The sequence below is a fragment of the Agelaius phoeniceus genome, chromosome 5 (assembly GCF_051311805.1).
Source record: "Agelaius phoeniceus isolate bAgePho1 chromosome 5, bAgePho1.hap1, whole genome shotgun sequence".
Lineage (NCBI taxonomy): Eukaryota > Metazoa > Chordata > Aves > Passeriformes > Icteridae > Agelaius > Agelaius phoeniceus.
The window spans coordinates 40,639,956-40,665,678 of record NC_135269.1 but is presented as its reverse complement, the minus strand read 5'-3'; the positions used below and the strand labels follow the sequence as shown (position 1 = coordinate 40,665,678).

General features: G+C 39.9%; 1 protein-coding gene across 3 annotated transcripts in view; it reads left to right on the top strand.

Moving 5' to 3' along the window:
• Positions 1-21,587, top strand: part of RASSF3 (Ras association domain family member 3) — a 106,057-nt gene extending 84,470 nt beyond the window's left edge. For all 3 annotated transcript variants that reach the window (XM_077178870.1, XM_077178871.1, XM_077178869.1), the window contains 4 exons: positions 15,308-15,415; positions 16,936-17,203; positions 18,249-18,364; positions 18,736-21,587. In XM_077178870.1, coding sequence (XP_077034985.1) covers positions 15,308-15,415; positions 16,936-17,203; positions 18,249-18,364; positions 18,736-18,885 — 642 coding nt within the window. In that variant the 3' untranslated portion in view covers positions 18,886-21,587. The remainder of the gene's footprint in view (positions 1-15,307; positions 15,416-16,935; positions 17,204-18,248; positions 18,365-18,735) is intronic.
• Positions 21,588-25,723: the final 4,136 nt, after the last annotated feature.

The window sequence follows — 25,723 nt, the reverse complement described above, 5'->3', positions numbered from 1 at the left end:
TCACAATTAAAAACTCACAAATTAAACCTCATCTTAAAACTACATGTGTATTCATGGCAAAATCAGAACTGGCTCTTCATTCCTGGTTCGAGTGCTGGAGTGAAAAATACAGACTTTCCCCATTATCCAGCTGCAGAGACAGTAAATTAGAGGCCTCTTAAGGGGCCAGGTGTCCCTTGGCAGCATTTTGATGTCTCTAGTTTCTAATAAACAAGCTGGATATTGGGAATTTCTAAGTCAGTCTGGGTATGGGGAGTGTTGTGTTCTGTTATTAATAAATCTAAATAAGCATTGCTGTGCTCCTTTGCCTGCTCTTTCTTCTGTTAATCCTTAGTTTTTAATCTTCAACTGGATTTGTTCAGTGCTTTTTTACTTCAAAACTATGCAGTCACTTAAACAGCTTGAATCAAGACAGCAAATATCAGCAAGGGCTTGGACAGCAAATATCAGCAAGGGCTTGGACAGAAACTAAGATCATGTTCTGCAAACAGCTGTTGTGGTGGAGGGTGGTGGTAGCCCTTTCAGTGGGAGTACTCTGTGAACTGGAGCAGTCAGATCTGGAAGCTCTTGTAATGTTAGAAAAGTTAATGTGAGAATCAGTATTCTAGTGTCAGCATTCCTGATAACTTGGTATTTCAAAACATCCCATTAAATGGATGTATGGGACTTGGTGTAAACTGGAACACAAGAGTGCTGAGGTTATGGGTGCAGGGATAATGTTTTCTTGGTCTGTGTAATGTTTAGAAAAGTTTTGCTAAGCCTACTGTTTACAACTGATTTGCAGAATATTCCCAGGAATGTACAGTTGCGCTGGCAAATTATTCTCTTAACCAGTAGTGGTTTGCAAAGAGATCCCAGAGGGAGTAGGAGTGTAGTTACGACCAGTTCTAATACACAGGAGCGTGTCTGATGCTCCCAGTTAATGGGCAAGTCACTGCAAAGGGCTGGCATTCTGGTGCCTACCAGCTGTAGCAGTCAGTTGGTCATCCACCTAGCATCTATTATTAATTTATAAAAGAATCTGCTTCTGCAGTGAAACTTACTCTGTTATATGATTCATTGACAACACCTGAACTAGCTAAAACAAGGGCATGACCCCCTGGTGATACTACATCTGCCAGTTTACATGCACATGAATTCCCTTCAAAGCATTTAGAGATCAGGTTGGGCACAGGTGTTCTGGTAGGAAAACCAGATAGTGGTGGCTGGTGGTCTCCTGAGCTGTGCCAAGCAGGAGAGGAGGGGCAGTGGGGTTAGTTCTGTTGGAAAAAATAGATTATTTCCTTCCCAGCTTCACCCTTTATGTCTTGGAGCCTGGAGGTGGGACTCTGGTGGCAGCAGGAGAGCACAATGCAGAGTCTGCACGGTGTCTGTCCTCCTGTCAGATGCAGAGGGTGCTTGGCAAAGCCTCAGCCCAGAACAGGCTTTTTGGCTAGCCTGTGTATGGGCTGGGTTACTGCTGTACACCTGTGTGGGAGGGTGGCTGGAAGCAGGTGTGCTTCATTTCTAACATAATTTTGTGGCCATGTAAAACTGCTTAGGAGTACAAAAAGCAGAGAGCATTTTCTCCTTATGTTACCAGTAACAGCAAGATGTTGCTGGTTTTGATCACTCTTTCCTCAGGGTACTACTAGACTTCTTCTGACTTACTAGAAATGTGGTATTTCCTAATCTGGTTAAGCCTATAAGATGTTTGAGAGTCTTGTTAATTTTTCAATAATGTAAATTAGTTAGATGTACGAGACTGAGAAATTGCAAACAAAATGCAATTTTGCTTTACTGAAGCAAAACTGGAAGGTGTGGTGGCACCTCAAGTTGTATACCCCACAGCTTTATCTTTTCTTAGGATCTCATACCTCCTTTGTAGTTTGCTTGTTTAGATTGCCTGTGCTCTTTTTCTGAAATGCTGAAAAGCTGTAGCTAGCTTCTTCCCACTTTGCATCATAAAAACTATTTGCTTAAATGCATGTAGTAAGCTCCCTTTGTTCCTTGTTCATGTTTCCACACTTTGATGTTGCCATGCCATTATTTCAGAAAAGTTACCATTCCTGCATATGTGCATATGTTGGCATCAGTGTGTGTCACCTTAGTCAGCTTATGTAAGTAACTACTTTGATTTTTGTTAGTTTTTACTAATTAATAAATGAAGAATCCTGATGATTTCATTAGGATTTCCTAATGAATGGTCCTAATAATCAAGGACTGTGCTCTGCCATTTTGAGAGAACTTTCTTATACTCAGGATGCCATTTAATTTTTGTGTAATAGTGATGCTTATTACTATGCTACTGTAACTTTCAACATTCAAAATGTGAGACAGAAGTGACCAGATGCTAAATTAATGCCTCTTAAACACCCTCTGCATTGTTCTCTTGTCTGTAGTTTCCAGTTCTTCTCCTTGTGTTATAATATGGTGGTGCTACATAGGGGAAACACCCATGTGTTCCTCTCCCCATTCCCTACCCCTTGCAACCAGGCATTACAGAATAACTTTTTATGTGAACTCACAATGTTTGTCAATTGGAAAAGTTTTTGCTAGCACATTATGCAAAGGACATACTGGTAGAAATTTGGCTGAATTTGAGTGTTCTGGCAAAATTGTCTGTACAGGTTTGGAGCAGAAGAAATACCAATACTTTAATTAATTACACAGCTTGATTGAGGTAAAAGCTGAGGCCCTTCACATGTGGCAGTTAGAGAGGTCTTGTTAGTGGACCTGTATTATATATGCTCAATGGAAGAGTGGATGTGAACTGACTGGCCTGATTAGAGGCTAATGCTTTTGTCTGTGCCAGAGGTTCCAGATAGATGCTTAATTTTTCCAGCTCTCAAAAAGACTCCCCTTTACTTTACAGTTTTAAATGTGCATGTGTATATTTGTAGGCTAAGAATGGCTCCTGTGATCTATAAACTTCTAGTAAGATAAGATAGAGGTATAACTTAGTACCTCAACAACTGTAAGTTTAAAGACATAGGCAAATGCTGTATTCCCAGTTGGGTGATGGTTTGTTTTTAGTTTTTTTTTAACTTTTATTTTGATCTCCTTTTAAAATAGTGTTTATATCTGATTGCATGCTTCATTTTATTGGCTAAAACCATGAGTTCTCAGTATTTTCTGTTAAAGTACAGGAAATGTTAACAAAATATTTCTGATACTTGTATTAAAAGGCAGTTGTGATTTTGCTTTGCAGAATTTATTGTTTATTTGAGGAAATTTTGATTGTACAGGTTTCAGCTTATCTGATGCTTGTCCATAAGGTGACCCATCCTTTTCAATGTGTTCTGTCTTCTGAGTGTTTTCTTAGAGGGTGTGGTGGTACTGATTATCCTTATTACCTCTAAAAAGGATATTTTTTTTAATGAAAAATTCTACTAGACTCTTTTGCTTCCACCTGAAATGCCTATCAGCTCTAGCAGATCTCATACCTTCATATGCTTCATAATTACATTTCCTGAAGCAGAAGTCAGGCTTAAGGAAAGGTGGAGTAGCAGCAGTGCTTCCTTGTGCCTGTAACATCCTGCCCATAAAAGCAGGGAAATAGCTGTTTGGAAAGGAAAAAAGAACAACTTTTTGAACTTTATGTTGTAAAGTCAACACATATTCCTATTTGCTCCTTAAGAACAAAGCATGTAATCATTTTCCCCCTTCTCTGGTTTCCTGGTGGCCATTCTCCAGCATGGCAAAATAACTTGTGTTTGGAGTCAGGCCATGGCATCAGGTTGTAAGCAAGCAAGCCCTGTTCTCCAGTGCAGCCTAATTGCTGTTCTCCTGACCTTTCCTCAGATGGAGAGTTTGTTTATCCAGCTTTTCCTGTGGGATATTCATTAACCATGTTCTGAAGTCGTCTGTTCACACCTCCCTTGAACGCTACTGGTTTGGCCTCCTACTCTCTTCTCTCCACTCTCTGTCCTGCCAGTATTGATCTAAATAGCACTGCTATCACTTTTGTTCATGCTATTAAAAAAAGAAATATCTGAGTGTAACAACTGTCCTGTAATTCCGAAGTGATTCCCTACTGCAGAATGGTCTGCCCAGATGCAGAAGCTGTGAGTTGATGAGAAGGGAGCAGCATGCTCACATGAGCTCTGGAGATGTTAGTGGTGTAAACTGTCTGCTGATGCATGGCACCAGGCTAGCACAGTGTTTGGGTAAGATGGTGCCGTGAGGTGTTTATTGCACTGTAGTTGTCTCATGCTGCAGACTTGGTTGATGCTTGTTTATATTATCTGTGGGGGTTTTTTAACCTGTGCAAAAATAAAACAAAACCCTGGCTTTCCCTTGCTAGTTCTTTTGTTTTCAGTTTGTTTATTCTGTTCTTTTTCAACTGTTAAAAGAAAAAAAATACCTTATTCAACCTATTTAAGAAAGGAGCCTCCTGGATTTGTGGAAGCAATCTTCTGGCTGGTAGTGATTCTGTTACTGGATGAGGACTGTGACAGCTGACACTGGTTTCTCAGACAGTGGTAGCATCTAGCAGAGAAGCAGGCATATGGCTAAAAGCAGCTGTCTTTTAAATTGTCTCAGCATTGGAGGCACCTGAATTCATTTGTAAGAAATTAATGTGCTCTGTGTGTGTATTCTGGAAAACAAATTCATACTGAAACTGGGCAACAAGTGTATTTTTGCAAAAAGGGTTGAAACACAAGTTGGTGGCAGTTTTCAGTTTTTGCAATGGTAATAGTATGTTTTGTCTTTCTTTTTAGAAGATGTAGAAGTTTTGAGGAGACTTGTCCTTTTGTCAGTCTCATTCTGCTCGCAACTGAATTGCTTGGTAGCCTTAAATATGTGTGTGATAGATAAAATCCAGGTGGTAGAAAAACAAGAGATTGAAACCCCTGAGAAGCATGCTGATGAGTTTATTCAAGGCATAATCTTGCTGACTCAGTTGGTTGGTTTGCTCACAATGCAGAGATCTGAGGATTGAGTACCGTCTTACCAGTGTGATCTTGAGGTCACTAGGACATGGGCTTTGGTGGGTGGTGACATGGGGCTCAAGGGCTGAGGTCCAGCAGCCAACTGCCTTTACCAGTTTGTTCTCAGCTCTGAATGAATGCTCTACTGCATCTCTCATCCACAAGATGAGAGGAATAACTTAAAATGGGGAGTTGCAGCAAAGAGTCCAAGAGTGATCCAAACCTTTTATTTTCCTTCTTACTGGAACAGCAATCAGATCTGAGCTCTGAAGTCTAAATAAGTTCTAACTGGAATTCCAGTCAAATTGAATGAAAGTGGAGAAAGAGCTGAAAAGTTCCTCTTTGCTGCAGCTTTGAGATTATTGCCTAAGGGGTTCTATTTTTTTTTTCTTTCAACATTTGACTTCTTAAGGCTGAGGTTTACAAAATAGAGGTAAAATCCTATCATAAAGGTCAATGTAAGTTTACACTACAGTATTACATGGTCACCTAGTTTGCCCCCATGCTTTTTTCTTTCTTGAATTTTTGTCAGATCAGTTCAAGCAGTAGTAGGTAAAGCTAATGATTACAGTATGCTGGTTTAGAAATGTCTTTTGGCTACTATCTGATTTTTAATAAAATGTGGTAATTAAAAGGCTGTAGTGAAGGGTACAGTCATTACAGTTTTAATTGTTAATGAAATGTGCCAGGTGATTTAAATTTTCTGGAGCGTGAAAGAAGGAGGAAGTTTTTCATGCAGGCCAGGCTGCAGGGGTGCATCCTTTTGTCTGCACCATGAAATATCTAATTTGGATGTCTCTTTGAAGAGACTGGTTTTTAATATTTTTGTGAAAGCTCTGTAGAGACTTAATTGCACAAATTGCAGTGAGAGAGGTCGTGTTGGTGTAAAAAAATTTTCTATGGACTTATTTCATGAAAACCTAAGTTGTTTTAAAGTAGAGCCACAGTCAGTGTAGACTGCTAGATTTTGGATGGAGTTAGTTTTTAGCTCTGTTTTGTATATACATAAAGCAGCAGTTACATAAGTTGACTGTAAATGCATGTGATGGTTTTATTGTGATCATATTTAACATACTAAGAAGATACTTCTGCTACTTTGGCTTAGAGATTGGGTACATTACTGAACATAGCAGTGGTTGCTTACAAGTTTGAGCATTGTCTGAATCTGCCGGTTATTGTTACAAGCTTTTGAGGCCTTGCAAAAGCAGAGTTCATTTGAAAAATAGATAGTTTTACTTCCTTAATTTTGTGGGGGTTTGAGATGCATGTGCGGTAGAGGAGGGCATTTTCCCTTCAGAAAAGTTTCAAATGAGAGATCAGCACCAGGATGATAAAGACAGTAGCATAACTTTTTGAATTTGAGGAACTCTATGTTCTTCAAAGTATTACATCCTCCCCATAACCCTGGCATTTCTTTGAGAAGACTGTTTATCTTTCTGAACATTTTTTCACTGTAGTGTCTATGATAAGGGAAGACTGTCAGGGTTGTTCTATATCCAAAGAGCCAATGTGTGATATTTCCTAGGTGAGAACTGTTAGTTTGTATTTTTGAGATTTGTGTTTTAAGTGGAACAAATCCAAACAAAAATTACTTGGTTGGTGGGACCGTTGTGATCATCAGCAGGCTCACCATTTCTGTCTAACACCAGCCCTAAAGCTTGGCCTGATTATGAAGTTCTTGTCTTGTCTTGGTACAGACAGGTTTTAAAAGTAATTTGGTGACACAATCTTAGATCTACCCTACCAAACCCAGGAAGGGAATGTTGCTGTAAAGATAAAATGGTGTTTGACACACTTGGCAAAAGCTGGCACATCACCCAGCTTCTGCTGAGACCAGGCCCACAGCTGAGCTTGCTTCAGACTGGAAAGTGCCGGCAGTAAGCACAGGAAAAAAACTATGCCTTGGCCTGGCATGGGGCTCGCTTCCCCAGGAATGGCTGGTTGGTTTCCAGTGTCAGCTTTAAAGTAAAATGTAGAGAGTTGCATTTGAAGACCTGGGAGGTTGTCATTGTAAACAATCTCTTCCTCCCTTCTGTTGTATGGAGTGTGTTGGATTCTTGCATTGTAGGGTCATATGCAAATACTGTGGTATTGATCTCTACTTGTATTAGTACCCTGGGCTTCAGACCATACTTAACTTTCAAGATACACTAAGTAGTTTTCAGTACAATATCCTGTATAAGCTTGTTTCCTAATAGTCTTTTAAAAGCTTGATTTTGTTGTACAGGTCACAGAGGCTGGTAATCCATTTTAGTTCATTAAACACCTTATGTTCTTAAATAGCCAGCAGTTAAAACTCACACTTTCTGAAGAGGAGACCTGAAGGAAATGATTTATTGTCTGTGATACTTCTTACATCTAGTTTTACTGAAATTTGCAAAACTGAAACAGCTGTTAAATGTTATTTAAATCATGTAATATATTTCTTTAAAAACATGACATAGTCTGGAGAGGGGAAAATGTACAAATCTGTGTAAAATCTGTTGTGTCTTTAGGGACAAAATCTAATGCTAAGTCTGAGTTGCTATTATTTGTACAGTTGGTTTTCACTTTAAACAGATGACTGCTTTTTTGAAACTGGGTTGCATGCCAGTAGTTAAAGTACAACCATGTAGGGTACAACAGGGTTTGTAACTAGGGGTTTTCAGGGGTGATGTCATGATGAACTTAAATGAAACTTTAGCAACAATGTTAATGTCACCAACAAATATATTCAGTTTTCTAGCCTTCCTTTCACAATATCTGAATAGGAACTGTTTATATTGCTTTTGTTTGAAGGAAAATAATTTGTTAAAAGGAATAAAGGGAAGTTACAACTTCTGTTTTGTTTCTTTTCTACTTAAAAATATTCACCATATAAACATTTGAGTGTTTACATCAGAGGGGGCAGATGGAGCCATAATGTTTTACTTTGTCATTCATTGCTTTCATTTGCATGCCAAACCACATGATGATACTTGGTAAAAACTGAAAATAGTCAGAAAGTAACAAGTATTTATTAACTGTAATGCTTGTACCTTGTAAAATTATGATAAAATCATAAACTGTGGTGTTGCATGGGGATTTCTGTAACCACTGTGGAAGGGAGACCACATTGCATCATGGATAAAAGTAAAGATATTTCACAGACCTGTAGCATACAGATTTATAAACAAAGAGCATTTAAGCTTTGGTGCACCTATGTCACAAGTTCTGATACTGGTCTGGTCCCCACATCCCATTTTTGTGGTTAATTTCCCTGCTGTAAAATGATTGAGAGGATGGAGCAACTGCCTTAAGGAGTTCAAGGCTCTTCACTTTGGAGAGGAAAAGAAGGGGAGTGTGTGATGTGGTTTACAAAATCACAAAGGTGATAGAAAAGCTGAAGGTGAAACTTGAGTCTACGAGGTTTTGCCATATTAGGATTAAAGAGCATTCAATGTTTTTAACAGAAGTTATCTTCTATCTTAATAGAAGATCAGCTTAAAGCAGATGGCAGTACCTCTTCACACTGCAGTCATGAATCTGTGGAACTTGCTGCCACAGGAGGTGCAGAGACAGGCAGTGTTGGCAGGTTCAAAAAGGGTTTATGTGCCTGCATAGGCACCAAGGCCATAAATGGACACCGAACAGACTCGGAAGGGAGGTGCCCTCTGAATTCCTGCCTCCACACTTGTGGATGCCAGCAGAGAGGCTGCAGAAAAGGCTCACGTGCTTGCTCGAAATAGCCTTTGTTTTTGCTCTGTTGAAGGCAGACTGTCAGGCTGGATGCCCTGTACACCTGACCTGGGAGGGTGCCACTTCTCTTCCTCTGTCAGGGGGACATGTTGTGGGCTGTTCTTGAACTCTGTCTTAATATCAGGATAATTGTTCAAAATCTTGTCAGCCAAACCTGCTTAGAAAAACAAAATCTTTTCCTGAAAAAGAGACTGCTTTCTTTCCCTGTGTGCCACTGTGAGAGTTGGATCTCCCTGACTGCAAAAAGCAAAAGGTATTACAGGAAGATACAGAGATTATTCTGCCCACATCCATCCTGTCAGAAAAATTCCTCTTTCCCTGACCCAGAGAGCAACCTCATGTTGTTCAGGAGGATGCAAACATTTCAAGATTCAGCTTTGTGATAAGGTCAATGCTTGGAGATACTTGGATGCTAACATTTCTTCTTAGCCACCCTGCCCCTAGTTGGTCTTCCCACCTTTTTGGCTACTGGTGTCTCTGACTGGCTGTGACCAGTGTCCCTGCTTGGTGAGTCTCGGGGTTTCAGATGAAGGAGGAGCACATATCTGGAGTTCAGGCTTGCCCCAGGGTAGAAGGAGAAATTACTGTCACTGGGAAAGCTGCTGTGCTCTCAGGAGAGTTAGGATGAGGGAGAAGTAAAATGCTTGTTTCAGAATAGTTTAATTGAAAGGTTTCAGTTTCTTTCTTTCCTGTAGGAGTGCTGCCAGGCTGTAGGAAAGAGTGTTCTTTCTTGTACGAGTAACAACTGAGATCAGAATTCCATTAATTTTGTTTCCTGTATGCTCTGCTGGGCTTTTTTTGTTGTACAATAGCATTGTTACTTAAATCCTTTCTTTAATGCAAATGTGATGTAAGTAGGATTGCACTAGCTGTAATTTTTATGACTAAACAAGACTTTTTTTTTTTAAACATAGTTTAGGCTGAATTTCTCATTTTCAAACCTTCAGTGTTTTCTCTCAAAAAATATTTCTGGCCACAATTTACAGCAAGATCATGACATCTTCATTCATCTGACTGAATTGTGGTCACAGTATGTGTGGGATTAATGTGAAACATGAGAGCCGAGCTAGGGACTGATGTGTCTTACAAGATTGCTTGAGTTCCCACAGGTCTTTGGTTCTTCAGATTTCTCATAAAAATCCTTTATATATGTTCCTGGGATAGGTTTAACCTTTTGTCTATTATATTTTCCTCTGTCTTTCAAGCTGAAATAGTAAGAGGAGCTTGGTTTCTCATTCCTCAAGAGATGCTAATTTCTCAAAGTTTTGTGAAAGTAGCAGGTTGGATGGAAGAGAGAGACCTTCTTGTATCTCTCCATACACAGAAGGCTGCAGTAGCAGTTTGGGGAGCCAGGCATTTGACTCAAGGCAGGGATCCTGAGGATGCAGGCTTCATGGTTTTGGAGTTTCCTTTCTTTGTGAAACTTCTTCTCAGCCTCATCCCATAGGAGCCAGTAGCTGTTGAGTTTATTAGTGCTTTTTTACTGCATGCAGGACTAGGGGTTGGCAGCAGCTGTGAGACTTAGACTTCTATAAAGCCACTGATGTGATGTGATTCTTCTTTTTTGGGACCACAAGTTGATTTGCAGTTCACTTTAATTGTAATTTGTGCAGTTTTAGTTGTGTTTCTTGAGGATTCATGCTGAGCTAGTCTCATCTAGGGCTTTGCACTCAGCATAAATGTTACAAAGAGAGTGCTGCTTCTCTAAACATCTGTGCTACAATAAATGAGATGAGCATGGGGGGTGCAGATGATAAAGAAAAAACATTTTCTGCTCTTGTGAGGAAGCTCAACTGTGAAGAGGCATTGCATCATGAGCTCTAATGAAAGACCAGCTATTCCCCTTGGGAAAATGAAAGCAGTTGCCTCATTTCCCTCTTAGTGGCAGCTGTTGCTTAGGAATTCTGTTTGAGAATGAAATGTTGCTTTGGTTGATCAGAGAAATCGCTTTAATACAAATGGCTGCCAGTGGTGTGCACTGTAGGTGTTGTGAAGGACAGAAAAAATTTCTTAAAAATTAATAGCTCAGACTAGAAAATTAGTGGTTTAGACCCAAATATATAATTTGCATGAGTTCTGATGTGTTCCACTGTGTCTTTGAGACCAGTCTTTGTTTTTTCCCATCTGTGCTGGTCTGAGGAAGTGGCAAGATCACATTAGCATCAGGGAGTGGAAGGAGACCAGGAGCTCTGATGAGGAAAACATTTAATTGGGCTGGGAGGAGAAACAGGTGTTGATGTGGCAGACATTACTGAGAATATAGCTTGGTTAAGTGATGGAAGAGAACTAGCTCAGGTTCTGTTCTATATATTTTATTTAATTTTTACTAAAAATAGCATTGAATTGTTTGTGCATTGTTTTATAGAGAAAGTTCCTTTTTTGAGCATTAGCACCCAGAAGTGATATTGTTAAGCCTGGCAACATCTAGGTCTTGGCTGATGGAAGAAGACACAGTGTGAACTGCTCTGCTGGTTGTGCTCATACTTCCCTCTGCTGCTGTGACATATACAAGGATCTGTGGTTAGGAAACTCATCATCAGGCCTGACTTTTGAAGAAAGGCAGTTTCCTAATTCCCTGCACTGTTGTGGGGTGTGTGCTGGGTGTCTTGTAGGGAGCCAGAGATGAATCAGCCTGGAGATTATTCACGCTCCCCTTGTGCCTGAGCAGTGCACCAGCTTTGAGAAGCTGTGCCCAGTCTGACCTCCAAAATGCTCTTGCTCCTTTGTTTAAAACAGCTGCCTTTGGAGCAATTGCTTTCCCTGAGCCAGGTGTGGCTTCAACCATTTGGTAGCCATTTCAAGAGCAGGATGTCAGAAGCACATTGTAAAGCATGGTAGAGATGAATGAAGTACTGCTGTTGTATTGGATGACTCAAGGTCATCACAGGTAATAAATTTACTTGCCAAGATAACCAGGTGGAATTTGAACTGCTAGACAGAAGCAGAGTTAGCAGGGGACAGCTTTTCTTTTAGTGGGTCCTGTTATGAAGGACCTGCTGTTTCCTGTGGGAAATGAGTTTGTCAAGTCTTCCTAAGTATGCTGGTCAAAGAAGACTTACTTATTTTAACTTCTAATGTGGCTGGCAAAGCTGTATGGCAAAATTTAGGTACCATTGTATGCTGAGAGCAATTGATCCCCAGGAAAGTTGGGGGGAAAGCCAGGGAAAAAACGCCGGTATAACAGCTTGTTAGCTTCTCTTTGCATGTTGGCTAAGTATAATTAGGAAAATTAAAAGACACAGGTGCCTCAAATCTGTGTGTTCTGCTTAATGACATTCAGTGAGAGCAGCTGACCCAGTGAATTATGGGTGGGCTGAGGTTTTCTTGTTCATAATAAACCCAGTGAGTTGCTCCTTTGTTGGTTTTCTGTTGGCAGCAGTCATGTGGGATTTAGTGTCTCTGCAGTTTGTGTGACAGCAATGTGATTCTCTCTAAGTCCTGGTGTGTAGCTAGTGAGGAGGTTTTGTTTGCTTGGTTGAAGTTGTACCCTGATGAATGAGTAGTTGGAGTGTTCTGAGCTTTTTGTTTGGGTGCAGGCTGGTATCACCAGATTAATTCATGAAGATCTTGGTCTTAGGTTTCCAGTGGCATCAAGTTACTTCGTCTCCTGGGACACATCTTCACTTTTCACTGCCTGTGGTCTTGATAGTGAAAGATGGAGGAGAAGGGTGAAAATGACTGTAAACAGCATTTCTGCCTATGATGTATTTTATTTTTATTGAATAATTTTGGGTCCCTTTGTCTGATTTAATCCCCGTAGTCCTCTTTGTATTCAGTTCAGAGATTTGCTATGTACTACATGCTGTTGAAATTAATTAAGGCCCAGGCTTTGGTTGTTTGGGAAATGAGTTAGAGGTACATTTGTTGGCAGAGTGCTCACTACAAAAGGAGGTAATCCCCACTTTTGCATAAACACACAGATGTGTTTTTTGTGGGCTTAATTAAGCTTTGCCAAAACTGTCTGGCCTCTAATGCTAGTGCAAGAAGGCAGAAATTCCTGTGGCATGTTCAAGTATGGAATCATGTTTAACTCATTTGATGGATGACAGCTGTCCCAGTGTGGCCCACAGCTCTGTAGTGGAGCTACACCTGGGAAGGCTGACTGCAAGAGCATCACCAGGGCAAGTCTGTGGGAAATCAGCTGGCTTGGGTGCTGGGCTTGGATTCTGCTTGTCATGCTTACTTCCATGGCAATCCCCAGGATTAGAGTGACCTCGTGGGCTGGTGTCTTTTCTAACCAGATCAAACTTCTGTCATTTTGGGAGAGCAGTATGAAAACTCTCCTATGTGAAAATAGGACAAAGTTTCTTACTGTCTATTCATACCCACCAATTCACCAAGTTTTTTTCCCCTGTCCTTTTTTTTCTTCTTAATAATGCATGCAGATAATTTCCTAGATGTCAGCCCTGTGAACTTTACCCTGTGCCATTGCCATTAAAGGCAATAGGTTCTTTTTGTCATCTACATTTATTAAAGGTCTTTTTTGTGGAATTAAACTTCGAGGTGGACAGAAGTTAATGTGGAGTGGTTGTTTATTTGTTTATTGATTTTTTTTAAACAAAGGTTGATATTTCAACATAGGAAAGGTGAGTTTTTTTCCTCTTTCCTAGTTAGTGTTTTTTGCTTAATAATAGCGGATGTTGTGGGTGACTTCAGTAATCATGGTGACAGTTCCAACAGGATAGGTACCTGCTTGAACAATCAGAAATGAATTAATAATAAGCATTAAAGCTGAGGTGTCTGGTATTGGAATTTCAGTATCAATATTGTTAGTAGATTGGAGAGGTATGAATGCTTGTCTCTGAGGTGAGTCTTGGCTGGTATGCCTGTGAAGGAGTTTGTCTGCACTTACCCTGACAGGGAATGTTGCAAGTTAAAGCTTGGGTTCTTGGAATGTGTCACATAGATGTCAGATAGAGGCTTGCAGACTGTTTCCTGTCCCTTTAGTATCCACTTCTTTTCCTTTGTGCCTCTTTTGTTTGCCCCCAGATTGAACACTATAAAGCTGAAGGAGCCTTTGGGGAGATGAAGTGGGCAGTTTAAATTAAGCTGTCTTTCTTTATAATTTGGGGCAGTTTGGGGCAGATGGAAAACAGAAGGGCAAGAAGGCTTCATTTCTCTTGGGAGAATAGAGACTTGAATTCTGAAAATGTTCAGTAATTGGGTTGGGTATTTGTAATATAGTAGGTGGGGTCTGTCAGCTTTGCAAAATGCTACACAATCTTAGAATTGTGCTTAAGGAACTAATGGCAGAGTTGTCTTTCACTGGTGTTCCTTTTTTGCCTCAGTTTCCTGATCTTGAAATAAAGGTATGTTCTCAGTGTTATGTAGGAAACCAGTATCTGAGCCCAGATCAGAATTCAAGGTTTCTGGCTTCAAGTTCTCCATTCAGACCACACCTTTCTTTTTATAGCCATGGGAAAAAAAGTCTGCTCCAGCATGTCATTTAGTGAAATGCCATATAGAAAAAGCAAAACTAAGCCTAAAAGAGCTAAAAATAGTTGATTTTAAATTAGGAGACAGAAAAAGTTCAGCAGATTCTTTCTGGCAAGTGGAACCTTACAATGCCACAGCAGATGTGCTCATCTTTGGGGTAGTGTCTGGCAAACTGAAGTGCCTGCAAAGATGTGTGCTGAGTTGTGCTGAGTGGTGTCCAATAGAGTGGGATTCTGAACAGGCCACTCAAGTCAGGGAAGCCCTTCCTCAGGATACATTACACTGGAATGTGTTTGGGAGGACAGGTGGAACTGTGACTTGGTTTGTCTGTAGAGTGAATGTGCTCAGGTGTTCTCTGAAAGCATCGAGGCTCCTCAAAGCTTCTCCCTTTTCTAATTGAAGCCTTAAATCATCAAAGCTGAGAGCTAAAACTCTTTCATACTATATATGGCATTTGTGCTAGTGGTAGAAACTGGAGTGTATTTATAACACTGGTTTGCTGCTGCGGGAATACAGATTGGGAACAAATGTTTGTTTGGAAAAAATACAATTCCAGGGTCTTCTTTTACTGCCACACGTGAAATCCACAGCAACCTTGTAAAAGCAACAGTTGAAAAATCTTAATAGGGCCTCCCCCATGGGAAGAAAAGCCCATGCAATTGGTGTAACATTATGTATCTAGAGAGTTACTTCTGATGGATTATGCAGTAGGCAGTGACCCTGTATGTAACATCCTGTCTGTCACATTGGAATGCAGGGATGCTGTCGTGTTGTTGGCACACACTGGGATCGTTGGGGTTTCTTGCTAGGACGTGCTGCTATTTTCAGATGTGCTCCTTGTTTGTTCAGAAATACCTATCTGTGCCCCAAGTAATAGTTAATGAAAATTTTAAGTGTTCTTTACAGGATGGCATAGCATTGATGTGAGAAAATCAAGCCATAAGCTGAGCTGAGCTCTCTTGCATACTGCTGCAAAATATTTGAAGGAAAACAGTTGGCAGCAAAAGGGCACAGGTGGCTTTGGGTGTGATGATTAAACTATCTCCCTGCCATCTCCCTTCAGTCCCAGTGTTCTGTTTGATTTGCTTAATGTGTTAATCCTTGCTGTTGCTGCACAGCTAATTACTGTTATGTTGAGCCTCTGTGGAATAATTACCATTTGGACTAAGAATGTTTGTATCCAGAATCATAAAATAATTTATTTTATACCGTGTTTTAAAACTGCTGTCTTGTTTTTGAAGGATGTTCAGAAGGAGAGAGAACCTCATGTTTATCTCAGTAAAGAAGAAGTTAAAGAGAAGATACAAAGCTATAATTCATCTGTCACTGATAAATTAAAGATGACCTTGGTAAGTTTTGCATGGAATTCCTGTAATTTTTAATGTTGAGTTGTAGCTTTGTAGTGCATTGTGAATTGTTTTATTCTCAGCGTCTTACATATGAAACTCTCTCTGTTTATATGGTTTTCTAAGAGACTTTTCCTTAGACTGACAAATTAAAATCTCATGTCTGAAATGCTTTTTATCCCTGTAGCTCTTTTAATGGATCAAAACAAAGTGTTGTAAAAACAAACTGATGTACCTGTGTTTAAGGTAAACTGTCAGCTGACACTAAGCTGTACATTTGTCAAAATTTTCTTACAAATTCTGAAAACGCTCATATGGTAAAAATGAAGGTATATTTTTCTTGTTTTTGCAGATAAATTTTTGTCAGATTTCTTTGATAAGGATGCTCAAGCAGTGATAAAAGTTAAAACATGCAATATTTATTATAGGATACTTAACTTTCAGAGTAGTCATACAGGTTTTCAGCATGAAGAGACTTTTTTCCCCCAAAAACCATAGAAATTACAAACTGGAATACATAAGGCTTCTCATTTCCAAGGATTGTGAACCAGGTTTAATATTCAGTTCGGTCTACTCAAGACCATACTAACAAAATTCACATCTATCTGCTTAGCAATCTGTTATTCAGTTGTTAGGCTGTCCAGATTTTCTAATACATGACATATTCCTGTGGGTGTATGTGGAAATTGTGAAATTCCATTATATCCTAAACCATATAAGTATGACTATGTACTAAAAAGATCTTTGTTATGTGTTTGCATGTGGATCGGGACTTATGCCTAAAACTAGATTGTCAAAATTTTTCTAGCTCAGTAATGTTTGATTGGCTTTGCTATTTTGTCTTTCAAGAGCAACTGAAATAAACATTTTCAGATGTTAATTGGATTGGCATTTATTCTGGGGTTTTGCCTGGGTTTTTTTGTTGTTTATTGGGGTTTTTTTGGTTTTGTTTGTTTGAATTTTTGGGATTTTTGTTTGATTGTTTGAGTTTTGGGGGTTTTGTTTGTTTTTTTGTTTATTTTCTTGTGAGTTTTTTGGGGTTTGTTTTTTTTCTGTTGGTTAGGGCTTTTTCAACATGATTTGACCATCTAAATGCCTCAGACTAAGTTGACAAAGACAGCTAAAATGTAGGAGATGATTTCTGTATTTCTGCACGAAATCTGTAGCTAAAGATGGGTATTAGTGATCTTTTTCACTTCATAGTCCTCTCCTAAAGTGAAAACTTATCTCTGGTGTGTGTACCTTTTGTTTGATGAATCCTAATATACTTAGAATTCAGCAGTTATTATTAAGAAAAAATTAATACTCAGTAGTTATTAATAAGAAAAATTTATATTCAGAAGGTATACCAGAAAGAAAACTGTCTGAATTATGAAAGCAATGCCTTTCCTGTGAGATGTCGTGTATTGCAGTGGTATTTAAATAGTGCTCACCGTGAGCATTTTCATGTGCCTGCTGCACTGCTGTGTCACACGTGGTCACTGCTGATGATTTTAACAGTCCAGGCCTTTCCTTCGTTGCAGAACGCCAATGGGATTTACACTGGCTTCATCAAGGTGCAGATGGAGCTGTGCAGACCCATCACTGTGCAGTCCTCCCAGAGCCAGGGCAGGTGTGCTCCCAGCAGCCAGGAAACTGCTTTCTACCTGCCAGATGGCTGTGTGAACACCCTCCACATCAGCAGCACCAACACTGTGCGGGAAGTTATCGAGGCCTTGCTCAAGAAGTTCTTTGTGGCTGACAACCCTGCTAAGTTTGCACTTTATAAACGCTGTCACAAGGAAGATCAAGGTATAAACTGAGCTTGAGGCATTTTGGTAATGGAAGGGTTTGGGGAGGGAGTTGTGCTATAGTAATACTTGAAATTAGCAAGGTGGAAGAAGTCAGATAAATGGGGTAATAGTCTTCCTACCTTGTCTTTTTTTCCATATATAAAGTAGCATGGTAAGATTGTAAAAGACTGGGAGTATTTCAGGATAATTCATCCAAGACAAAGTCACCTGCTAAAACATTACACAGATCTCCTGTGCTTTGCAGTCCATTTTGTTTTATTTCGTGCCCTTATCAGGTCTTAAATTTCAGCTGGCCTGATACACTGCAGAGTTGTGAGATGAAGTTACAGGCCAGGTTTTCAAACAGATAAGCCATGGTGTCTGTGATGCATGAGGTACTGGCACTGGCAGGCCGCTCTCGAGGCGACAACCATGGGCACATGTGTTGTGCTCACATGGCTGGCCCTGGGCACTGGCTGCTATTAGGAGTTTGTTGCAAGTTGTGATGGGAATACCAGAAGATGGAAAAGGGGTTTTTTAGGGAAAGGTGCATTTTGCCAATGTTGTGTTCTTGCGCTTAGAATCTGCCTTCCTTCAGTGGACATTGAGAAGAGTTTCAGTAGTTCAGATGTTTCTGACTGTCAGATAAGCAGAGTTGTCTTTTAGACTTCGTGTGTGAAATTTTAAGTGGAAAACTTAAATCAGAGCGGTGAATACACAGCTCTGATGTCATAAATGCTTAGATAGAGCAAGAGATCTATGTGTTGTGTTTTTTTCTTGTGGGTTATTTTCCCCCCTTGCCTTCCATGTACTGTGTTGACTGGAGGCCATTTCATTCCTGTGCAAATGCAGTGTTGCACTGACACCATCAGTCACCTGCTCAGCTCCTCCCTAAAACTCACTGCTCAAAACCAGTATGTAGACTGATAGATAAACAGTGTGTAAATTTTGGCTACACATGCATCTTTCTGAAATTTTTTTAGCATTAGCTAGTGTTAGTCATTCCAGGTGTTAGAATCATTGTTGGTAAAGATGATAATGACTGTGGTTTCCTTCTCCTGCAGTTTATACTTGCAAGCTGTCAGACAGAGAACATCCCCTCTACCTGCGCTTGGTGGCAGGCCCCAAAACAGAAATGCTCAGCTTTGTTCTGCGCGAGCATGAAACTGGAGAAGTCATGGTAGGTCACACACACCCTCCTGGGCCAGTGTTTGTGTAACCTCGTGGATGAGTGGGCTTCTGTTTGAGCTGTGCTGAGCGGGCAGATCATTTTCTGGAAGCAGACTTTTTTCCCCTGGTAATTTCCTTTGTGCCTTTTGTAAACATTTCATTTGTGGTTAGATTGACCTGTTGTACTTGCAGAAGAAAAAAACTAATTGAAAGAGTAAAATATTGTCAGATGCTCTAAGATTTGCGAGGAAGGTGCCTGATACTGTTTCAGTTGGAAATTGTCTACAGTGTCTGAGGTTTTGTTTGGAAATACTGCTTATATAAAAGATGTATGAATTTTCTGTTGATCTCATCCATTCTTTGCACTCTTTGCCCTTCCAGTGGGAAGCCTTTAGTATTCCTGAACTGCAAAACTTCTTGCGCATACTGGACAAAGAGGAAAGTGACCAACTGCAGCTCTTGAAGAACCGCTATGCAGCTTACAGGGGCAAGCTTGAAGAAGCCCTTCGGGGGGTGCTGAAGCCTGGCTAAAAAGGGGCCAAAGGACACTCAGGAAAACGCGCTACCAAACGTCAATAGAGCATGCCAAACCCAAGTACAAAGAGCAGCAGAGAGTAGTTCTCTTTATTCAGAAGACTGTTTTGTGATGCCAGGGTAGACTTAGTTCCATAAGCCAGGTCACTTAGCATCTTGCACCCACAAGTAAGGGATTCTGCATGTTTGTACATCAGTTTGCAACCCTCTGTGTGCCTAGAGAGTTTCCCAAGTTATCTTGGTGCAAGCTGTGAAACTGTAAGCAATTTCCTAGGATGCTATGAAATACCTTTTTTTTTTCTTCTTTGCTTAATGGTATCTTTACAAGTAAGGATGTGCAAATTGATGGGTTAAAAAATATTATTAAAGCCATTTGGATGAGAATTAGAGCACTATCTTAGAGATGAAATTGATTTGCACTACCTTTCTGTTTTTGAATAGTTACTGTATAATTTGTGAGAGAACTGTTATAGGTGGAAAGCTTACGAGATCCTGTGGTTTGTACTGTGAAATTGTGGAAAGCTTTTAAGTGGTCTTTGTGAAGAAAGTAAAGAGAAGGTTGAAAAGAAGGTAAGAGTTGGGGGAGAAGAACTCTAATAGCTGACAGGAGGTTTTAAATGAAAATAGTATTTACACAGAGGAAAGTTGAAATACTAATTCTACAAGGTTAAAGTTTTAGTATGTTTTAATATTGTGAATAAGTTTTATGGTTTTTAACTGTGTAAATCCACACTGGAAAAGAAATAAAGATAATAGAAATAGTGGGAAGGAACGAGAAGCAAAAGCTAAGTAAGAATGGAAATGGAGCTGCACATACAGGTCCCTTTTGGAGAAGCTGATTCCATAAAGGCATAGTCAGGGTTTGAAAAGTGTGGCAAACCTAAAAAGCTGCTTACTTGAATTCTGAAAAGTGGTCCATGTCTCAGATAACTCTGTGAGAAATACCTGTCTAGCGAGGGTGCAGACATAAGCTACAACTACAGATGCATTTGATTTTTATTGTAAGTCAGGTCTTTCCTCTGGCCCAGTGATCCATTTTTAGGCTGGATAATCTTGAATTACCATATCTGAAAGACAGAAATAGCTTCCTCTGCTTCTTTCTTTGTTAAAAGCTCAGTCAGGCAAAGAAAGTAGAATTTTTTTATTCATATTTCCAGCCCAGCAGAACATTAACATTTATTGTCTGTTTTGGTGACTGAGCTTAGTAACTCTTGCTTTTAATAAGACAAAACTTTTTCCTTATGGTTTTCAAACTCTTAATTGAAAAACTGATTACCAAATTCTGCGGACTGCTGATTTACTTGATTTAAAAGTAGGAAAAATGTAGCAAGAAAACTTTTTACTTTAGTGTAAATATAGTTGTTCTTTCAGAGTTATTTATCTAAAAAAAAAAGCATGTTCAAAAGAAACCAAAGAAGTGGGTGTGCAATAGAAGCATGGAAGCATGAGGCAGATTTGAGTGACTGATATTGTAGTCATTATCATGCCAGAGAGGAAATGAGTTATGTCCTGGGGGGTGGGGGAGTGGAGGAGTGCTCAGGATCGAAGAGCAGCAGAAGTTGTGGTGGGGTTTTTTCCCCCTCTGTTCTTAATGTGTTCATTTTAAATTCCCAAGGAATTGTTAAAACTTTGGTGACATCTAATGGATACTGTGTGAAACTCCAAGATGCTTCTGTTCTTCCCCTTAATTTTATGTAATTGTGCCTTTGTTTCCTTTACTTAGTAAGATTCTTTTTAAAACTCTTCACAAGGTTTTTAAGTAAAAAGAATTTGCAAGCTTATGAGACAATCATAATGTTTTAAAGACTTAAGAGAAATTAAGAGTAGGACTAACTATATCTAAGGCGTATCTTGTTTGTTTTTTTAATTTCACATGTAACATTGTAGTGCATGTGTGAGTTAGTAACATTATCCTCAAGTGAGACACTTTATAATGGTTCAGGGAATGCTTTTGTTTTTGTTACAATTTGTTTTTCTAGGAACGCAGCAGTGTGTTGGTGGGTATTCTGTTAACATCTTAATTTTTGTTTCTGCCCATAGCTATGTAATCATTGCATAACCGCTGTCAATATTGAACCATTTGTTGCTCAGATTTAAACACTGTTTGAGTTTTAAAGTTGAGTATAGAAATATGTGAATTTTGGTTTTACTTGAACTAAACTATCAGTCTTTTTAAGTAGGCACATCTTCATTTACTTTAGCCAGAAACCTCAATCAGTGTTGTATGCACTATGAGTCTTGATTTGGGGTGAAGGGGAAGGGGGTGGGGGACCAAAATAAACTTTTATTTTAATTTTGTCTTAGTCCACAGTTAATTATTTTAAGATGTCATGTGTGGAGTTAATTTTCTTCTTTTTTGTTCTACACACTGGCAGTTACAGCAGCTTTAATTTAAAAGAAATGGTCATGCCTGGTCAGTTTTATCTTTTTTTAATTTTAGCATCAAATTGAACTGTCAGAGCTTTTGTTGCAAAACTGTTTTCTTGTCATTATATGATGGTACCAGAATGACTAAATGATGAGGGAGGGGGAATGCAGGGAAACATTAAAATATATGTCTTTAAATACAAACATTTAAACTATTTATAATTTTAACAAGCTTAGTTTTATTTTTGTAGGGAAGTTTTTATTCCCCTTAAAGTTATTACTGAAATGGCAAAAAAGTGATGGTTCCATTATTAAAGCTGAAGTTGGCAACACTTGGTTACGTGACATGTGTTTGGTTTTTCCTTTCCCTGGCGATGTGTTGTGATCCTTTTGAGGCCGAGTGGATTTCTGTGAGTGCTGTGGGCAGACACAGCTGGCCTTTAGCCTAAAGTAAGGTTTGCCTGGGACAGAGGGAGGGAGCAGAGCTGGGGGTTGTGGGGCTCAGGGAGCTGACCCCTCTGTAGGGGGAGTGCAGTGGTGCTGGGTGGGACAGCCCATGGGCGAGTTGTTTCCTTTCTGTTAAAAAACACCTTGCAGGAACGAGGCCAATACACCAAAACTGGAGGTGATACCCCAGCCCTCTCCCCAGGAACTGCTTTTTACTCCTTTCTATCTTTAATGGCTTTTTAGTGGTTTTCTTCAGTAACATCCATGTTTAATTTTCCAGTTACTTACTCTGTGTCTCATAGAAGTGGTTTATTCCTCCCTGATTTAATTGGTAGAAGGGATCTGCTGAGCTGTTTGCTTTGGTCTCTGTGGCACTTCCCTGGGCACCCTGGCCCCGCAGCAGAGGAGATGGCAGTGGCTCAGGCAGTGCCTTGAAGGCTGGTTTATGTGAGACCTCATCACGGTTTGGTGTGTGCAACTGCCCCATTACAACTCTGTGTGCTTGGCAAGGCCTGCAAATGGCAAGTGCTTCAGCATTCTGCCAGGGTGGGATGGATGAAAGCCCTAAAGATACTGGAGTCAGCAAAGCTGCTGACCCCACAGGTCACTGGGCTCTGCCTGTGGCACAGTCAGCTACTACCAGCAATACAACTCAGCAGAAGAAACCTCGTGTGCTTTGGCTGGATCAGGGGCAGAATCATCCATCTGGAGACTGATGAGTTCAGTGTGGAGGCAGAGCAGGACAGCAGCACCGTCTCCATGGCAGGGATCAGCAGGTTGTCAGTCTGCTCTGGCTTCCTGCAGGCTGAAATTTTAGCGCTGAAATTTTTGAACATTTGCAACAAACGCCACCAGACTCCATTCCCTTCCTCCCCTCTTCCTGTATGTGTGTGAGTATAGAGCAATTTTCTTTCCTTCCCAGGTTCCCAGCATGGGGATTTCCAGCTGCAGTCCTGCAGATTTTGTCAGCACTCACTTTTTACCATCTCCCATTGATCTAGAACCATTCAGGTATGTTTTCCTCTTTCATTTTAATGTTCAATAGCATGCTTGTGTTTGTTGGGAAAGAACTGTGCTTCAAAACCTTCCCTACAGTTTTCATCTTGCAGGAGCATATAAATTACACTATTTAAGTTCATATGCAGAAAAAATAGTTTCTCCTATAAAAGTGCAAAATAGAAACACTTTTTTAAATAAGTGAGTTTTGAGCAGAACAATGCTGACTAGTGTGGTATTCATACATTCCTAGAGGGAGATTTGTTAGTATACCTCAGACTAATGATAAGGAATAAAACTGTCAAGGATTATGGCAATTTTGTGTTTATATTTGTTTCAGAAAATAAATACTCATAAAAGTCTATATATTCTTAGCTTGGACCTAAAAGCTCCACAGAATCCTTAATTTAGTCTGAAGTACCAGTTTTAACCAATTGTTTTAAAAAACCAAAGTTAATACCATGTTACTAGTATCTGGAATAAAGTCCTATTTCTTCAACTAACTTTCTAGTCCAATGTTGTCTTGTTTCTTACACGTACTTCATAATTAATTTGGTGCCATTTTGAGACTTCACCTCTTGCCTTAGTTGCATCAAGTGAATAAAAAGCTGCAGATCAAAATTCAAGCCAGGTAAGAGGACACACAGTCTGATCTCCTGTTTAGAACACAGGTTTAGTGCTGTGAACTGAGGACTTACCTGGTCTGGGGGAATTATTTTCCTCTGGATGTGTGAGTGGGCAAAAGAGATTGCTGTAGTAGCCAGTGTGGAGAAGTAGGCAACGCCCAGTTCTGAGCAGTTTGAGCCAAGCACTCCAGACACGGAGCCTGGCTGCTGGCACTCGTTCTGTGGTATTTTTCAAGGAAATACTGCAAAGGCCAGGACATGTTTGTCTGAAAAGCACCTTCCTGTGCTATGAGCTAGCAAGGTGAGAGGTAATTCCAGAGTGTTCTTGTTTGCCTTTGTGCAAGCTGAAATTAGAAGTGTTTTCAGTTGCAGCAGTGTAGGCCTGAAAGGGACCCAGCCCAACACCCTGCACTGAGGCACCCAGTACTAGCAAATGGCTTCTCAAGCAGTTTCCTTCCTGCTTTCCTCAAGGGTGGTTTTTAAAAATTGTCTTCTTATTGCACTTTCTGTTCTCTACCTCTCCCTCTACAACTTTTGGGAAGGGCAGTGTTCACAACTGGAATTTTGAAGGTTTTTTTTAAATCCAAGGATTATTCCTGCAATTGCCAAATCAAACATTTTATGATGCTGTGTAAAGTACTAACTTGGTGCTGTCTTTCTTGCGTGCATTTTCCATATGAATAAGGATATTACAGATAAGATAGTTCTGTTTTGCCTTCACTTTACCATGAATACCAGTGAGAGAAGTAGAGTGCAAAACTCCCTTCACTAACTCTGTAAACCTAAATATAGCATTGTGGCCTTGCACATAGCATGAGAGAAAATAGCATTACAAGTCTAAGATTTCTCTCTTTAAATACAGAATCTGGAATGTGATCAGAAATTTCAGCTGTTTCCAGCATGTCTCAGGAGGAATTAGAATGCCAGTAGATTTTATGACAGCAAAGTTCAGCCTCTTGGTTTTATTCCCAGGCAAAGTTGTATTAGAACACTGGCTCTGAAGCTCTCCCTTCATTTAAACAGGTGCTTTCTGTATGCCAGTAATCCTAGACAGTTCTTTTAATCTAGACTTGTCAGATGATACTTCCAGAATCTGCCCTCTTTGCTCCTAACATTTTTCCATAGATGTGAGTGAGCAGATGTTAGACACTTCTGTATTTTTATCTGCTCTGGTTTGTCAAATGAGCACTCACAGTCAGAACTTGCGGTTCTTTGGTTCTTTGTGGAACTTTTAGTAATTCTGGTGGAGAAAGGCAGGATAATTTGTACAGAGTATTTTCTAACACATGTTAGAAGCCAGCACTCATTGTTGAATGTAAACAAGGCTGAGTGAAAATGCAGGTCACATAGAAAGAACACAACATCTACCTTAGTTCAATCTATGTAAATAAAAGATGTATCAGAGGAGCATTTCCAGGAAGTTAACAGACTTTACACTACAAGTGTGTTTTGTTGAACAGTAGGTCTAGGATAGGTCATGTGCATTGTGCTGCTTCAGAGCCGGGAGCAGCCCAAGGCAGGAGGACACTCTTTTTAAAGGTGGGGCTTAATTGCTGCTGGTGTTTTTTCTTTAATACTCTGCAGAGAAGTTTTTGAAGTTACTACACCATTTCAAAAGACCTGAAATACTTTTGTGAGGTTTTTGCCTTGTTAATTTGAACACTTCAAAAGCAGAGGAGAAAAACAACTAAGCAGGTATCCGGTAAAAACCGTAGCTAGCCCTGTAGTGTCAGACTTAGATGTTTTGGGTATTATTTTAAAACATGACAGGCTAAGCAAAACCACAACACGCAGATTTTTTTGCTTAGGATTTTCATGTTGTAAGAGAAGATCTCTATGTTCTTGGTTTGGATCAGTCATTGTAATGTTTTCCTTTCATCTACTGCCCATTTTAGTTAGCTGATAACAGAAGCTAACTTCTGTCCTGACAGAAGCCTCAGGACCAAGGTAGCTCATGTAAACTCTGCTGGTGCTTTCACTGATTTTCATCAACAGCATGAGAATATCCCCATGAATCTTTAGAGTCTCGTCCTTGATGCCTTTGCACAACCCATAGGAATCTATAACGTCATTCTTGCCAAGCAAGAGTCATGCAGCTGGCTTTTCCCTAGAATTTGCACAGGAAAAATGAAGTGGGTGATTCAGTTGAGTTCTATCAAGTCCCTCTTATTCCTGTTTTTAGAAAATGGGTGGGTTTTGGCAGCTGGAGTAAGTTCAAACAACTTCAACACCTTGAGAAAGCAGGTTACTCTGAGATTTCTGAGCAATTACTGGACCACAGCTCTAAACACAGTTCAGTGGATATTAGCAAAATACTGACAGCTGAATCTGACTAGAGCAGCATCTGGAAAGCAATAGATTAGCACTGCCCTTTCTTTCTTATCATGGAATTCCCCTGC